At 41.5% G+C, this 17,544-nt stretch overlaps 1 protein-coding gene and 1 long non-coding RNA gene across 4 annotated transcripts; one reads left to right on the forward strand and one right to left on the reverse strand.

The window, feature by feature from the left end:
- Nucleotides 1-1,261: 1,261 nt before the first annotated feature.
- Nucleotides 1,262-13,093, forward strand: LOC117841465 (uncharacterized). 3 transcript variants are annotated; one of them, XR_011897947.1, is made up of 5 exons: nucleotides 1,336-2,086; nucleotides 2,398-2,996; nucleotides 4,341-5,980; nucleotides 11,408-11,791; nucleotides 12,828-13,093. It is a non-coding gene; the product is annotated as an uncharacterized lncRNA (long non-coding RNA). The 3 variants fall into 3 exon arrangements; XR_011897948.1 differs by having other exon boundaries at nucleotides 1,262-2,086; nucleotides 4,341-11,791; nucleotides 12,831-13,093; XR_004637300.2 differs by having other exon boundaries at nucleotides 1,263-2,086; nucleotides 4,341-11,791.
- A 2,624-nt stretch (nucleotides 13,094-15,717) lies between these two features.
- On the reverse strand, nucleotides 15,718-17,248 carry LOC117854831 (uncharacterized mitochondrial protein AtMg00810-like). Its single transcript, XM_034737087.1, has 2 exons — nucleotides 16,816-17,248; nucleotides 15,718-15,776 (listed from the first exon to the last, which is right to left on the reverse strand). The coding sequence occupies exons 1-2, from the start codon at nucleotides 17,246-17,248 to the stop codon at nucleotides 15,718-15,720; spliced, it is 492 nt and encodes a 163-aa protein (XP_034592978.1).
- Nucleotides 17,249-17,544: the final 296 nt, after the last annotated feature.

The following is a 17,544-nucleotide window of genomic DNA, read 5'->3' on the forward strand; positions in this document are numbered from 1 at the left end:
TCCACTTTCCAGATGTTTCCAATCATGTAAACTATTTAGCTACATACCTTCCTTTCTTAGAAGATTATGGAGAAACTAACAAAATCGAAATTAGTTGACACTATGCATTAAATTTTTGTGGTGCCTACCGTCAAATAAATGTGCAAACGGATAGGAGGGTGAACTAAAGACATAGTATACTTAGGGGGTGTTTGGGAAGGGGGGCTAAACTTTAGCCTTCCCATTTTAGCCAGATTTTAGCCCTCTCCTCCAAACACCAGGGCTAAAATGGAGGGGCTAAAGTTTAGCCCCCCGTAATCCATTAGCCCCTTCAAGCGGTGCTAAAATGGACTAAAGGGGGTTAAAAGTGGTCCACCAGACCACTTTCGACCTCTTGCCCCCCTCCCCTCCCTCTCCTCCCCACACGCTCCGCCCGGCCCCGCCTCGTCTCGCCCAGCTCTGCCTCACCTCGCTGGCCCCGCCACCGCCACCGCCACCTCCGCCGGGCTCCCCTCCGCCGGGTCTTGCCGCCACCGCCGAGCTCCCCTCCGCCGGGTCTCGCCGCCACCGCCAAGCTCCCCTCCGCCGGGCCCCGCCCTTGGCCGCAGCTGATGGCCTCGCCGCCGTGTCCCCCGCCATGCTGCCGCCGCCGTTGCCCCCTTCCCGCCGGGCCTCTGGAGCTGGATCCGTCGCCCAAGGAGCCAGCCACGGCGCCGTCGCGCAAGGAGACCCCGCCTCCTCCGGCCGGACCCGCCGCCTTCGCCCACCCCCGCGGTCTCCTGTGACCCCGCCGCCTCCGGCCGTACCCACCGCCTCCGGTCGGACCCGCGGCCTTCGGCGAGCCCCGCCGCCTCCGCTGGCCCTGCGGCATCAGCTGCTTCTCCCCCGCCGCCAACACCTCCCAACTTCGCGGCATAGCCGTCACGCTCAACCCCGCGGGGTACTCGGGCGCGCTCCCCGCGCCGTCCTCTCTTCACCAGAGTTTCTGGAAGCTGATGAGAAAATGGGAGGAGGGAAAGGTGGGGGTATTGTTGTCTTTTGTCCATCAAAGTGATAAAATTTAGCCTCCCATCCAAACACTCCAGGTACTAAACTTTAGCCCCTTCATTTGAGTGGGCTAAACTTTAGCCTAGAGCTAAACTTTAGCCCTTCCTCCCAAACAGGATCTTAGAGCAGTCCCGACCCTGCTCGTAGAATAGTTTTCATACCATTAATGAGGGTGTCATATCAGCAAAGCAATTTGGTGACGCGCGAGTGTAGTTATCGAGGAGAGAGGAAATCGTTTCTCAGGTAGGAAACCAGGTCTACTCGCGCACCAAAGCTCGTAGAAACGAGAAAAATCGAGTTGGGCGAGTCTGATCGTTTCTTTCCTCGTTTTGCCCCCTCCTCCGGATCCCGTGTGTTCGCCCCCCTCCCAGCTCCGCCGCCACCGCGACCCACCCCGCGCGAGCCTTCCTCCGCGACCCACCCCATCGCCATCGCACGCGCGCGCCTGCCCTCCGCGACCCACCCCTTCACGCGCGCGCGCGGCTGCCCCTCCGCGACCCGGCCATCGCGCGCGCCAAATCCCTGCCCACGAATGCCTGTCGCCGTTCTCCGCGCAGCCGCGAGCTCTCCCTCCCGCACAACTGCGAGCTCCTGCCTCCTCTAGAAATTCCCGTGCGCCCAGTTCAGTTTCCCGCCCAATCTGCCGCGCAGAGGCTTTCCCCCTCCAATCTCCCGCTCGGAGGTTGACTGATCCATTATAATTCCATCTTCCCCAAACTCATAGTGCCACGCACCCCATTTGACCAAATTAATCCCAAATCGATCTCGAAGAGAGCCTCAGGATGCATCAATCAGAGAAGCAAGGTGTACATCAAAAGAAATCGAGGAGGCCCTCTTTGATTTCCAGGAGAGGCGCCGGTGCTACTGCCACAGCTTCTCCAGGCACTAGGGCTCCTGCCGGAGGTCCAAGCAGCGCTTCTCCAGGTACTGCTGCTCCTGCAAGCGTTACAGGCGCCGGTGGTCGAACAGGCATTCATCCAACTCATCATGCATTTTGGCCTGCAACATCTCTTGGCAGCACCTTCACGGTGGATTCAACATCTCCTTGCACCTCTAAATGGTATGTTGTGGACGAATTTGTTTGCCTCAACATTTTCTATGATGTGATGAAATACCAGTTTGTATGCAAATAAAAATGCTCGAGTGACGTTCTGATATTAGTTAATTTAAGTGATCTGCACTATGTCGTTTATCATTTTTTTTCTAGAGTTTGCAATGTCAGATGTGCCTTTAGTTCTAGATGTGCCTTTAGTTCTCTCATCAATTATACCCTATGATGTTTATCAAATTTTTTAGTTTGCATTTGTAGTTTCAAATCTGCACTATGTAGTTCCATGGCTTCTTTGCAGTGAAGTTAATTCCATTTCGCAGTCTGTTTCCACCAGGTGGGTTTGTGAACTCTTTAGGGTGAGTTTGGAAACTCGAATCCCGCTGGGGATCCCGTCATTTTCCAGGGGCTGGAAGCCCACGTGGGCAACTCACCACGGGCCGAATCGCCTCGTCGTTTGGGAGCCCATGAGATGGGGACGCCTGACCGCATCCACGAGTTTTCCCCAGGGCGAGCCTTCCTCACCTCGAGGGTCCTGGCGGCGCATCCTCGAGTGCCGTCACCGCCGAAGCAACACGAGGAAGCTAGCGCCAACTCACCAAGCCCCCGCCGCTCCGTCCAAGCGCCACCGTCCGTCGGCCTTCCCGTCCGGCGCTGCTGCCCCTACGCCTTCCCGTCCGGTGCCGCCGCTCCGCCTCCCCGTCAACGACAACGCCGCCGTTCACTCGCCGTCTCCGGTGCTCTCCGCGACGAATTTCTTGATCTACATCGACACCACCTCGACCAGCGACCAAGCGCTGCCGCCCCTCCGCGTCCCTATCCAGGCGCTGCCGCCCCCCTCCGTGTCCCCGTCCCTGCCCAGGAGCAACTCTGCCATCTCGATCTGTTTTGATAAGACCCTCTTCCTCCTCGGCTAGCATATGTGAGTTTTCCCCCTCACCCTCTCCTCCTCTTTCCTGATTCCGTGTAGATCTTGGTGCATTAGCTCCATGATCCACTCATTGTCTGTCAACAGCCTCTGCATCCAAGATGTGCGAACCTACTGAACGAAATTGTGATGCTATATGGCTATTCAGAGTAGCATTTTCTTGTAGTCTGTATTTAGTCACTGTAATTGTGATGCTGAACAAAATTGTGATGCTATGCTGAAGCTTTATTCGTCCTTTGGTTCAGTGATTACTGAAAAACAACTTTGTAAATAGTAATAAGGTTTTTGTTCTGTCAAACACAATCAAGGTTTGTGAGCTTGCTTGCTGCTGCTTAGATCAATATTGGCTTCTCACGTCAACTATGCTAATGCTGAGGTGATAATCAGTCCTTCCCTAGCATCAGGATGTATATGCAGACTAATTTTTGTCTCTCCTGATTTCTAGTTAGCATCATGATATTGTACATCTTGTAATTAATGTGGCTTTTTTTTTCTTAAACAACAGCTTCTTGAATAATGTGGCCAAATAAAAATATTATGAATGATGCCTACTACTAGTCCTGATGTTTTATGTTGGTGGAAAGACCACTATGTAGTAATTCAGCCATAGATTGCTATGCTGGCTATGTTTTATGTTAGGTACAGCTGTCGAATGAATCAGTCTTGTTATTTTGGTTGTTTGTTCAGATAGCTTGCTTTGGTTAGTTGTAATTATTTCATTCACAGCAGCAGATTAGCAGATTGCTTTGGTTAGTTGTAATCATTTTCAGATTGACAGCAGCAGTGCAGGTTCTTGTTTAGTTCAGAATGTAAGCGGTGGCAGTAGCTTTTTTTTAGTTCAGCTGCTCGGCTGGTTTGTTTCTCTGAATTTCTATCAGTTCGGTTCAGGACAGATAAGAAGCTAAGCGCCCTTGCTAAGTGACTTAACCGATACTAGATGGAATTAATTGAAAGAGAGCACTCAACGTGGAATTAATAGTAGATTCAAAACCTTTTTGTTTTGCTACTTATGTAGTCCAGGAGATAAGTAGGTCTGTCTTGCAGATTTATATATTGAGGAAATAGAGCTAGAATGTCTGTATGTACCTTATTTTTCAATCAAGCATTCTCGGATTTATATATTGAGGAAGTAGAGCTAGAATGTCTATATGTACCACATACAGAGTAATCAAGTATCACGCCGTAGTTTACTTGCCTTGCACATAACTGGTCAACTATATATTCATGTCAGATTAACATAGTTAGCTACCTATATCTCTTTGTTGCTTGATCTTTCGCTTCTATTGTCCATGAGACAAAATGTTTACAATCTGGTGTTCCAACTGATATTGCAAACAGGTGGCATTATGAGTCAGCATATTGCATAACTTGGCGGAAGCAACACATGATCAGAGAAAAGTGAAGTGGCCTTCATCATTAGCATCTGAGGGGGTCTTTGTTTCTTTAGTCCCTCCTAAAATTTCTGTCACATCGAATGTTTAGATACTAATTAGGAGTATTAAATATAGATTAATTACAAAACTAATTGCATAGATGGAAACTAATTTGCGAGACAAATCTATTAAGCCTAATTAGTTCATGATTTGACAATGTGATGCTACAGTAAACATGTGCTAATGATGAATTAATTAGGCTTAATAGATTCAACTCGTGAATTAGCCTCCATCTGTATAATTAGTTTTATAATTAGCTCCTATTTAGTCCTCTTAATTAGCCTCCGAATATTCGATGTGATATAAATTTTAGGAGGTCTTAAAGATCCAAACACCCCTGAGAAACATTCAAGATCATAGTTAGATTTTGCTCCTCCTGTCTGTCAATTTTTATATACATGCACCTACTATTTGTCCATTTTTTTATGTTACTTGCGTCTATGTAATATATCGGTGTCTTGAGCTGGAGGACTATAATTTAAACATTGGTGCAAATTTTAGCTTTCAGTTTGAGGCAGATCACTTGTTTAAGCTTTCAGTTTATATTTCAGAGTACGATGTCAGTTTGAGTGTTTATTTGGAGTTTCAGAATATTGGGCATGTGCAATTATAGCTTACAACGAGCAAGCTCATAATCAATATGTCATGATATGCAAGTTTGTACATACATCCTGGGTATCGTACCAATGAGCAAACTCATAATCATATAGTTACGATATGCGTGCCCAATCTGAGTGATTCCAAGGGACATCGGCTCCCGGGGATTGAAGAGGCCTTGCTTCCAAATAGCAACAGGTAAGGGGAACGGAAGGGAGAACAGCTCCTGGGGATACAACTGGCCAATTAAATCCCTGTCGGGGGTTTGCTACCCAGGGAACGGCTCCCGAGGATACGACCGGCCAATTAAATCCCTGTCGGGAGTTTGCTACCTAGGGCAAATTAGGCGCACGTTCCAAAGTGGCCCTTACAGGTGTTACAAACCAGCGTTCCCAAAATGGCCCTTACAGAGGAATAATACTGCATGCCATGATGTTGTGATTGAAGTCTGCGACGTCAATCATTCAGGCGTGGAAGACCATACCAAGCAGCATCCAGAATATCACGAGAATACAGTGTGTGATAGAGGACAAGGCAAAAGGAATAAACAGCGCCTCTACTGTAGCCTGGACAATTATTGAGGAGCGGAGAGCCGTCCAGGTGTCCAAGCAACAGAAGAGGAGAATAGTTGAAGGCACCAGAAGTCTTAAGCACGAAGCAACTCCAGAAGCCTCTGCCGCGACTATAAAAGGAGCTACCAAGTGAAGCATTCATCATCACCACATCAACCACCACATCGAGCACCGAAGCACCGAAGAAGCAAGATCACCGAAGACCTCCACCCAGACTCCACTCATACTCCATGAAGACATCCACCACCTCGGAAGTGCTCTGAGAAATAATTAGCCACCATATTTAGAATCACCCACTACCGTTCTATTACTCCACCACCTCTGTACTACTACAGAATAAAGGGAGGCCGTTGAAGCTCGTCCCTCGGTTTGTAAGGTAATCAAGGTTTGTGCTAAGTGCTTGGGGTTTCCTGAAAGGGAAAGCCGCGTGTAAGTTTGTCCCGTGGAAATGGATTAAGCTGTCCTAGTAGCATCCCTGCTTTCCTTTAAGTTCGTTCGTATGGGGCGATGTCTCTACGCTAGTGACCCTAGAGGAGAAACCTCTGCGTGTGTCGTTCTCGTGTTAGCCCTGGTAGCGGCATTTGAGGAGAACCCTGTGTGCGCAGAGAAGTGTTCCCTTCGGGTGGAACTGCCTGGGGAGACGGTAGAGCCTGAGTCCTGTGTGAGCGTGGCTGGGGACGGTGAGGGCGAAGACTGGGCTGGCCTGGTTCTGAAGCGAGCCAGCGACGCATGCGGTGAGTACCGAGTAGGACTGTCACAAACATAGCAGCACGTCCGACCGAATTCGGTCTCGCCAACCTGCAAAGATCCTGAGAATTGATATAATCAAAGAATATACCTAATCACGCACCCGCGCGTACCATATCCGCCGAAAGCGACCCCGAATAGTAGCTCAATAGTGCGCAATAGTGAGTGAATAGCGCCATCACATTTCCATCCATCCTGAGGTGCTCCACCCACTCCCTGGTGAGTGCTCGGGTACTATTCATATTCCCATTTTGAATAGTGAGCTGAATTTCAATAGTGCCGCGAATTTGAATAGTGTTCATTGAATTTGAATAGTACAGTGAATAGTAACTCAAAATTTGAATAGTAACTCAAAATTTGAAATCCGAAATTTTTTAAGTCGCTTGATTTTCCCTCATGTTATTTCCCTACGCCCTGGTATCAGAGCCGTGGTTATAAAAATTCGTGAATTTGAGGATTTTTGTATATCTAGTCAAGATTGAAAAACTTCATTATTTAAATCTAGAAGTTAATACTGGAAAGACAGTTAATACTAAAGAAAATATAAATATCAGGTGCAGAATAAATAGCTCTGAAGATCATACTTGGCATACCTCACACAGTCAGATAAACTTAATAGTTGACTTAATACATAACTTTTATATATCTTGGGGTAAAAGGCAAGATGATTTAGAATTAAATTTTGAAAAACTACAAAAAGAACATAAGCACTTAGAAGAGAATATTTTAGTCTTGAATAATAAATTAGAATTAATCTTGTAGCCTTGAATAATAAATTAGAATTAATCTTGCAAGCAGCAGAAGAATGTAGAAATTCACTAGGAAGAATCATCCAAAATAGTGATTATATTAAAAAGGATATAACCCACCTATATAAGAAATTTGATAATACTAATATTGAGCATAACAAAGAAATTGTTCTATCATCAACAAGATTAGTTGAGTTTAATAGATCATTAAACTCTGAAAAATGGAAATATCTGAAAGTCTCTCTAGAAGAGATAAGTCACTCCAGCTAGTAAATAGAGACATAAAGCCTTTAAGCTTTATGGATAAATTGAAAGGAGGATGTGATGATATTGAAAACTTAGAAGAAATGATAGATGTAGAAAGGGATCTTGAAAGATATCAAAGAGATACCTTAAGAAAGATAAGACCTCAGCAAATATATCAAATGAGCTAGTTTGAAAATAAAAATGGACTATACAGAATATCTAGAGAAGTAGAATTAAGTGTTCTAACAGAACCAGTTCAACTAAGAATTGTTAGTAAACAATTTGAGAACGGGCTAAAATATTCATGCTACAAATATATTCATCAGGGAATGTATATCATAGGAATTAAAGGAATGACTAGGAAGAAATTAGGAACCAAAGTTCTAATAACCCTGTTAGATAAAAGATGGGATTCAGTGAATAAAGCAGCATTAGGTTTCTTAGAAGGAGATATGAATGAAAATATGTTAATAATATACATAGCTCCAGATTTAATAATGCCAATAAAAAAATTTATAGATAAAATGGCAATTGGTTTTCAGACAAAGGCTATGAAGACTTTAAAGGTACAAATTTATTAGTAAGTATAGAATTTGTAGGAAGGTTAACTAATAGAAGTGCAACTAAATACAAGGTAAATGTAAACAATGTAATAGAAAGTATGTAGTTTAAGGGAATAAAATTCATGAGTCCCTTAAAAATTAGTTCTGAAGAAAGAGCAGGTGAAGAATGGAATATAAGTGCTTTAAGAGAACCAAAGATTTTAAAACAACCTAAAGATTATGTAAGCTATGAAAATAGTAAAGGCAAAACTAGTATCAGATTTGTTAATTATAAAGAAAGAAGTTTAGATGATTTAGAAGTTTCAACTTCTGATTCAAATATAGAAGAAGCTAGAAGACATAGCGTATGTGAATTTATGGAAAAATTAGATATTGATAATGAAATGAAACACTATGAGAAAAAAATTAAGTAAGGTTTAAGATGAATATAATACCTCTATGATATGTGAATGGTCTACTGTTAGAGAAAAAGAGATCTATTTCAGACGAGAATTATATAGACTTAATAAAATTAAGAAAAAAAGAGAGCTAAATAATAAAAGGGTTAACATGCCAATAATGAATCATGAAACTATTTTGAAACATATAAGTGATAAAGATAGTAGAATTCAGAAAGAATTAGAGAATAATAAAGAAAGGGTAAAGGAAGAAGAAGAGGTTGTTATAAGTGAAGAGGATCAATGGGAGATCAATAATAAAATTTTATTAAAAAGTTATGAAGAAGAGGATGAAGATATAATTGAAATACATAGTAGTAAGTCAGAATCTCATATCCATTCTTTAGGAAATGAAGAATTATGCAAAAAAGATACTGCTATAGAAGCCATGGATATAGATCCTAGTCCATCTAAAAGAAGACGAGAACAAGAGAGAGATATAAAAATTGAAGGAGAAAGGGATAGATCATCTAGAAAACCAGGAAATTGGCCACCAGAAAAGGAAGAACCTACATATAACTATATACCTGGACAATATAAGCATATGGGTTCAAAAAGGAGAGAATTTGAAAGGACTATGCAATTTCAGAATTATAGAAGTGATGGTGCAATATTAAATTTAGCAGCCCATGATCCTATAGATTGGCCAAATATTATAAGCATATGGAAAAGCTTAATAGTTCAAAAATATGTACAAAATCAGCATAATATTGGAAGTAGAGTAGAAGATATGATTACATATTTAGAAACATTCTTAGGAGAATCAATTAAAGTTCTATGGGAACAATGGGTAGAAACTTATCCTCATTATTATGAAGAATTAAAAAGAGCTGGCAACAACCCTTATAATTTTGCAAATGTCATATCAAGCATTGTCATAGATGAAGATCCAGAGTTAGGTTATACTACATTACAAAATGAAAGATTGAAGGAAATAAAGAAGTTGACTTTAACAAATTGGAAAGGAATAAAAGAGTTCTCTCAGCATTATTTGTATAATACCACAACTGCTAAGCAAGGCTATAATAAGAGTATAGTTGAAAGGTATTTTAATAAATTGCCAGATCCTTTAGGATCTATGATATTTGAAGAATATAAAAAGGAGTCTAATGGAAAGGAATATAATATTTCTCAGGCTATAACATTTGTTTTTAAGCAACTAAGAAAGATATGCACAAGCATACAAGCTCAAAGGTCAATGAAGCAATCAGACTATAATTTTTGTAATAAAATAGTTCAAATACCATTGACATATGGAGAAGAGAAATGTAGAAATAAGAAATACCCTAAAAATTATAAAAAGGGAAATGTAAAGATAAAGAAAAGATATTTTCTAAGCAGATTAGATAATAGAGCTTCTTTCCTTCACAAGAGAAATGTAAGAAGATATAATCCTAGAAAAAATTATGATAGTACATGTAGGTGCTTTATTTGCAATTTTCCAGATCATTTAAGTAAAACTTGTCCTAATAAAGATAGGAAGAGATATTCTAACAAACAAGAAGAGCAAGAAAAGGTGTTGATTATAGATAGTGTTAATGAAAATATTTTGGTATGTGATGATGATATAATGGATGATGAATTGATATATTCAATAATAGAAACAGATGAAATTTAATATAATGAAGAAGATGAATCGAGTGACGAAGAATTAAATTTGATTAAGGAACTAGCAGGATTAAATATAGAAATGATGGATCAAATAATTCGGGATCATAAAAGAGATGACTTTAATATAAAATATATATTTTGTATATATTATCAAGATCTAGCAAAAAGGGCTACTTGTAGTTTATGTATAAAACAGGCATGTATGTCATGCTTAGAACAGCAAAATGACAAGAAAGTAGTCAATACAAAATATGAGGAAAATAAGATTAGTCCAAAGGAGGACTCTTCAAATGATAAAAGAGAGAATAAATATTTAGTCAATACTCCACAAGAGTTTCTTATCCCAAGGATAAGTTTTAAGACTGAACAAGTATTGGCATATTTTACACAAGATATTATAGATCTAATATGGAAGAAATATGCTGAAAGGCAGAACAAAATATTTCATGATATACAAAATTACTTCATGAGGCTATATCAAGGAATAGAAAGGAATTTGGGAATAATAGTTAATACAAATACCTTTCCTTTACTTCATCTTGATGATAAATTAATTGTTAAGCCTCATCATTAATTTATAATACTTAAGGCTGATATAAACCTAAAATATTTTAGAAATATACAAAGGCATACAGGAGAAGATATCTCATTACAAACTATTATTGACCATGGGTTAGTCCGAGATATATATGGAACATTGGAAGAAATACTTCAATCTGATTTAGGAAAGGCTATTAAAGAAGCATGTAAAAGATTGGCGTGTGTTCAAGGAAGATATAAAATAAAATACTATTCTAATCCACCAAAATTTACACTACCATTGAGACCAGCAAGTCATGATATATATATTATAAAAGGTTCATATAAATTCCCTACGATATGGTCGTCAGAAACATGGCAAAATTATGAAGAAATACGTGCTAAAAATAATCATGATAATTGGAGAATCATCAGTGAAGCAAAAGAAATAGAAGGAAATACTAAATTTGATCCTGAATACCATATGATGTATCAAAACAAAATAACAAAGATATTTCTATGATAATATTATGGAAAGAATAGTATAATATCAAAAGAAGTAGGAAGGCTACTTAAGCCAAATTATGGAATCGAATGCCAGTTAAGAAAGGAATATCGTGAGTTGCTGTCATGGTATGAACCGTGGCAACCAGAGGAACCTGATATTGAAGAAGAAGAATAGAAATACAGCTAGCATAAAAGAATATTTTGTTTCACAGGAGAATAAGTTCCCTATGTTGTTAAAGTGTTAACCAAATTCGGCCGGGGGAAGAAAAAGGAATAATACTGCATGCCATGATGTTGTGATTGAAGTCTGCGACGTCAATCATTCGGGCGTGGAAGACCATACCAAGCAGCATCCAGAATATCGTGACAATACAGTGTGCGATAGAGGACAAGGCAAAAGGAATAAATAACGACTCTACTGTAGCCAGGACAATTATTGAGGAGCGGAGAGCCATCCAGGTGTCCAGGAAACAGAAGAGGAGAATAGTTGAAGGCACCAGACGTCTTAAGCATGAAGCAACTCCAGAAGCCTCTGCCGCGACTATAAAAGGAGCTGCCAAGTGAAGCATTCAGCATCACCACATCAACCACCATATCGAGCACCGAAGCACCGAAGAAGCAAGATCAATGAAGACCTCCACCCACACTCCACTCATACTCCATGAAGACATCCACCACCTCGGAAGTGCTCTGAGGAAATATTAGCCACCATATTTAGAATCATCCACTACCGTTGTATTACTCCACCACCTCTGTACTACTACTAGAATAAAGGGAGGCCGTCGAAGCTCATCCCTCGGTTTGTAAGGTAATCAAGGTTTGTGCTAAGTGCTTGGGGTTTCCTGAAAGGGAAAGCCACTTGTAAGCTTGTCCCGTGGAAATGGATTAAGCTATCCTGGTAGCATCCCTGCCTTCCTTTAAGCTCGTTCGTATGGGGCGATGTCTCTACGCTAGGGACCCTAGAGAAGAAACCTCTGCGTATGTCGTTCTCGTGTTAGCCCTGGTAGCGGCGTTTGAGGAGAACCCTGTGTGCGCAGAGAAGTATTCACTTCGGGTGGAACTGCCTGGGGAGACGTTAGAGCCTGAATCCTGGTGAGCGTGGCTGAGGACAGTGAAGGTGAAGACTGGGCTAGCCTGGTTCTGAAGCGAGCCAGCGACGCATGCGGTGAGTACCGAGTTGGACTGTCACAAGCATAGTAGCACGTCTGGCTGAATTTTTCGATCTCGCCAACCTGCAAAGATCCTGAGAATTGATATAATCAAAGAATATACCTAATCATGCACCCGCGCGTACCATATCCGCTGAAAGCGACCCCGAATAGTAGCTCAATAGTGCACAATAGTGAGTGAATAGCGCCGCCACATTTCCATCCACCTTGAGGTGCTCCACCCACTCCCTGGTGAGTGCTCGGGCACTATTCATATTCCCATTTTGAATAGTGAGCTGAATTTTAATAGTGCCGCGAACTTGAATAGTGTTCGTTGAATTTGAATAGTGCAGTGAATAGTAACTCGAAATTTGAAATCCAAATTTTTCGAAGTCGCTTGATTTTCCCTCGTGTTCTATTTCCCTACGCCCTGGTAATCAGTAGGGGATTCCTTTCAAAAAAAAAAGAAATGCCAGTATTCATGATCGTGCTACTCATAAAAACCTTCAATTAGACTTGATAGAACATAAATGGTAGAAGTTTGGGAACATAAATAATTAGATGAATATGCATCATTTGTAAAGTCTAATTTTCAGTATCTGTGACATATACTAATACCATTTACTTTGTACTGCGATACATAATTGTCCTATTACTAATTTTTGACAACTGACTGTTTGATTTTTCCCCCTGCAGCAGGATGTGGAGTTTCTGTGCACCTGGAGGCTGCGATTGATGTGGAGTTGCTGTGCACCTAAACACTATAGTTCAAGTCAAGTTACTGTGCACATTGAGGCAGGACTAGTATGTGCAGTTGTCCTGCACCTATATATTACTATTCTTATGGTATTGCTACCCAGATTATGTGTTTTGCTGCCCGGTGCTACTGTCATGGTTTTTATGTATTTGGACCTACTATATTATCAGGATGGGTACCTTCTCTATAAATTGATTTGTGTCTATGCGTGCGAATATGATACTTTTGATATGTGTTGGCTGTGCAGTGCTTTTTTGGATGTATATGCATGTACTCATTTCATTTCTTTTTGAGCTCGGTACTCATTCCATTTGGATAGAGAGCTGATTGGCACAGCCGATCCTCTTCTATTAATACTGCATGCAACTGGTTATTAATTGTTCTTCTCCATGGAAACTACTGTAAAAACTATGCATTGGGGAGGTTAGGTCTAATTGGACATTTACTGTACTCTTTCTCCTTTGAAAACTAGCCATAGATCTATGGGTTGGGACTGCCTTTAGGGAAGAAGCAATCATACGGGTAAGATATCTAAGCTGGTACAAAAGTGAAATCAAATGGATGATGCATGGCTACAAATCTGAAGATGCTGTAGCAGTTCTTAATTAATTGCCCATATCGGTGTGAGATAATATATCTTGTAGGAAAGCTTTGTCTAAGAATCAAAAGCATATATTGCAAATCGAAGAAATCATAAAGGAACGGATGGAGCGCACACAGTCTCGTACCCATCATCGATCAGTAGCGCGAATCAGCATATGTTCTACGCGTAGTACAGTGATACTGGCAGAACTATTGAAGCATATATAGCTACGATCACTGTAGTTTGCTTATCCGACCTTTGAGTTGTTTATTTCGTTGACCCATCAATCCATCCAATTTGTTATAATTCGAGTACGATGAATTCTCATCCACGAATTTCCCTCAGTGGTGTTTGGTTGGCTCAAATGTAACGTATGTTTGATTGCGATGGTTTGTAATCGATTGACATTGTAATCGAATCCCTTATACAAATAATATCTATACAAGCTTGTTACACATCCTCCCCACTGTAATCAGATACAACACCAACACTATAATCTGATTACGTTACCAGAGTGCTACCAAACAAATAGGATAATCACCTATTCCGCCGCTAAATACACTGTAATCTGATTCCCTTTGTGTTTACATTAGCTTAGCACGAACCAAATACTATCTAAGTTTGTGCTCCAACCAATAGTGGAACGACGCCAAAGATTTGTGGAGCCAAAACTTCTACCCAAGTTTGTGGTTTGCAATGCCAATGATTGGCATGCAGCAAATCAACATGGACAGGTACACTTCATCCACCGTATCATTCTTCACTTTTTGGTTGCCGTAACATGGCCAGTAGTGAAGGATGCAATATAATCCAACTAACGCGGCGCGGAGCGCGTGCCCAAAATTAACTATCCGATGCTGGGTAATGGTAGAATACTAGAATACGCGTGCGCGAAGCATCCGATACCTTACTTTATTTCCCATACAACAAGGAGAACCATTCGCGAGTGTCCATAAGGCTGCAAGTTAATTTATTAACCAGTGCAGCACCCACATGCGACAATATAATACATGTAGCAGTATTCAGGAAAAGGTTGCGAACAACTTGTATTACACTGTGAGAAAACAACGCAGTGCTCTCCATGATCATGAATAGTTTATTCCGTGGGTTTGCCGTGCAAATGTACAACCTCACAAACATACATGTATCACACTCATGCAAGTATAAATGTAATCCTACCTTTACAAAATCTCTCACATACACGTACTTACACTCACCCTACAAATACAGGTATGCAACTATAGCTTTATAAAAACCTCTCACATACGTGTATGTCACCCACCATTAAAATAATGGGAACGTATCTTGTGCAAACCATCTACCCCGTGCAACCTTGGAAACTATATATGAATCAAGTCCACAAGATGCTAATCCAATGGATAGGGTTAGTGGCCGGATTATTCATTAGATTAGTATCTTGTGGATAATCCGGCCACTAACCCTATCCATTGGATTAGCATCTTGTGGACTTGATTCATAGTTTCCAAGGTTACACGGGGTAGATGATTTGCACCGGATACGTTCCCTAAAATAATAGCACTCTTAATTTGTAAAATAAATCTAGTGAGAATCTAGCTGAGACTTGAGGATTCAAATCTGAGTGAACAGATTCCACTATAAGAAATCTAACCAACTAAGCTATTTATTTATTCGGTGAGGGCCCTGTATCTAATATTTATCAAGGAAAGCCGTAGCTACTAGCACAAAACAAAGACAATTTGAGATAACAAATGATCTCCAAAAATAAAATTACATCAGAGACATTTCTAGTCATCTTCTCTCTTCGATTTGTGGTGGGGTGAGGACATGTTTTTTGAAGTAGTCTACTTAACTATGTGCATTGCTACGGGTAACAAAATATTTTTAATAACATGATAAGCACAAACATATCAAAGAAAAAATAATTCAGGAACATATCAAGGCCAACCAACTCTATTTTATATCTTCCGTTTTATGTCAACATGAATTAGTCTCCGATGCTCATTCGCTTCATGTGCCAATACGTTGGTTTCGCCGCATTGCCCTCCCATCTTGTTCATAAGCCAGGTATATACGCATATGTGATGGGTAATATCATGTATTGAAAAATCACATAGGACCTTACAAGTTACAACAAACGACATCATGACAACACTCTGACAGCAATGGACGCCTGAGAGCTCCCTGTGTTCTGAACATAGCAACCTTTGTTCCCCTGTTGTCTCCATAGAACTATGATTAGCAGTAACAAGATCTGAAAAATCTGATCATGATGCTGGTAACTCAGGTACATCCCTGACTGAATGACTAACCCTTCTTTCATTACCTGCATGTTGACACAAGCTAATGTAGTTTAATTTTCAGTAGCTGTCAACAACATAAGAACGTATCATCAGTCCACTGTCCACACGTTTTCTCAAGTCCATTTACTAAGTATTCATCAGTGTCCAAAACTTTGCAGGAGAAGTGGAAACTATTAGGAAACTCACTTTTGTTTAAAACCTTCCTGTTGGAATACATTGGAATACAGGATCCCTTCCAAACTCATCAAGCCCTCTAGCAGAAACGATTTTTCATGCATAATGACATTAAGAAAGAACACAACAACACTATGGAGAGTAACTTTTGATTGACAGATAACACGTCAACATTTAATTACTGGCCGCACTTGTTGAACTGAAAAAAATATCATATTATTAGTTCAGGTTTAAAGTTACAGGATGAGTGCACAAGTTTTGAAACCAAAGAAGCAAATGACAAGTATTACAAAGTGAGTTAAAGGACAAACTGTTTACAGCCAGAACAAACTAAGACTTACAATCAGCTTTTGTACCTCTAAACGAATCATAATTAAATGACAGACCAGAGGAGGAAACATGCCACATATATATTGCATAAAATTCAGGGAACAGGCGAATCATGCTCTTGAGTGTAAGGAACCGGCCAAATTATCTCAACTAAACCAGGTTATCATCAATTGATCGACCCGACTTAATCGAAATAATCCCGGTATGCACCTCGAGCATCATCCAGGAACAACCCGCATACCATTTTTATATCATGGCAACCATCACAAGGTGTAGAGAAGTAGATGGGAAAATACCACACACCCTAATGAGGGGGTGTTGACCTCTATATATATGACCAATATAGCTTGGAGTACAGGGAATACATCAAGTGTACAAGGAAAGGATAAATACATCATAATATACATATATACTTCCTAATACCCGCCCGTAGTCAAAGCGGGAGGACTACGGACGCACAGACTGGACGTAAACTCAGTAAACAAAGGAGTTGGCAGGCCCTTCGTCCTGATATCCACGAACTGGTGAGAGGCGGCACATGGAGGATCCGGACCTCACCTAAGGCCACCTTCTCATGAACAAAGTGAATATCAATCTTGATGTGCTTCGTGCGCCGATGATGTACCGGGTTAGCTATCATGTAGACAACACTCACATTGTCATAGTAGTCAACAGTGGTCGAGGCAAGTGGAACATGAAGCTCATGAAGGAGTTGACGCAGCCAGCAGCATTCTGCCACAGTATGAGCCACAGCCTGATATTCCGCCTCAGCACTGGAACGAGACACCGTGGTCTGGCGCTTGGAGGACCAAGACATCAGATTGTCACCGAGGTAGACGCAGAAGTCGAAGGTGGAGCGTTTAGAGTCCGGGCAGCCAGCCCAGTCGGCGTCGGAGTAGGCAGTCAGAGACTGAACAGGACTGGTGCTGATGTGAAGCCCGGAGAAGACCATGCTCTTCACATAGCGCAGGATGCACTTGATCAGGACCATGTGGGACTCGCGCGGGTCATGCATGAAGAGGCACACCTACTGAACCGCATACGCCAGGTCAGACCGAGTCAGAGTGAGGTATTGAAGAGCCCAAGCAAGACTATGATACTCAGAGCCGTCTTGGAGCTTGGCGCCGTTGTGTGCCGAAAGCTTGGCACGAGTGTCAACGGGAGTCACTATAGAGTGACACTTAGCCATGCCAGCACGCTAAAGTAGATCTAGGGTGTACTGTTGTTGAGACAGGAACAAGTCTTAGGAGGAACGCGTGATAGAGATGCCGAGGAAGTGGAGGTCGC

This window comes from Setaria viridis, chromosome 1, assembly GCF_005286985.2.
Source record: "Setaria viridis chromosome 1, Setaria_viridis_v4.0, whole genome shotgun sequence".
NCBI lineage: Eukaryota > Viridiplantae > Streptophyta > Magnoliopsida > Poales > Poaceae > Setaria > Setaria viridis.

What these genes read in the sequence shown, in the direction of transcription:
- LOC117854831 (XM_034737087.1), bottom strand. Translation starts at nt 17,248, where the DNA reads ATGGTCCTGATCAAGTGCATCCTGCGCTATGTGAAGAGCATGGTCTTC. An exon ending in TCATGAGAAGGTGGCCTTAG is followed by an intron (nt 15,777 to 16,815) that starts GTGAGGTCCGGA and finishes GTCAACATGCAG; the next exon opens with GTAATGAAAGAAGGGTTAGT.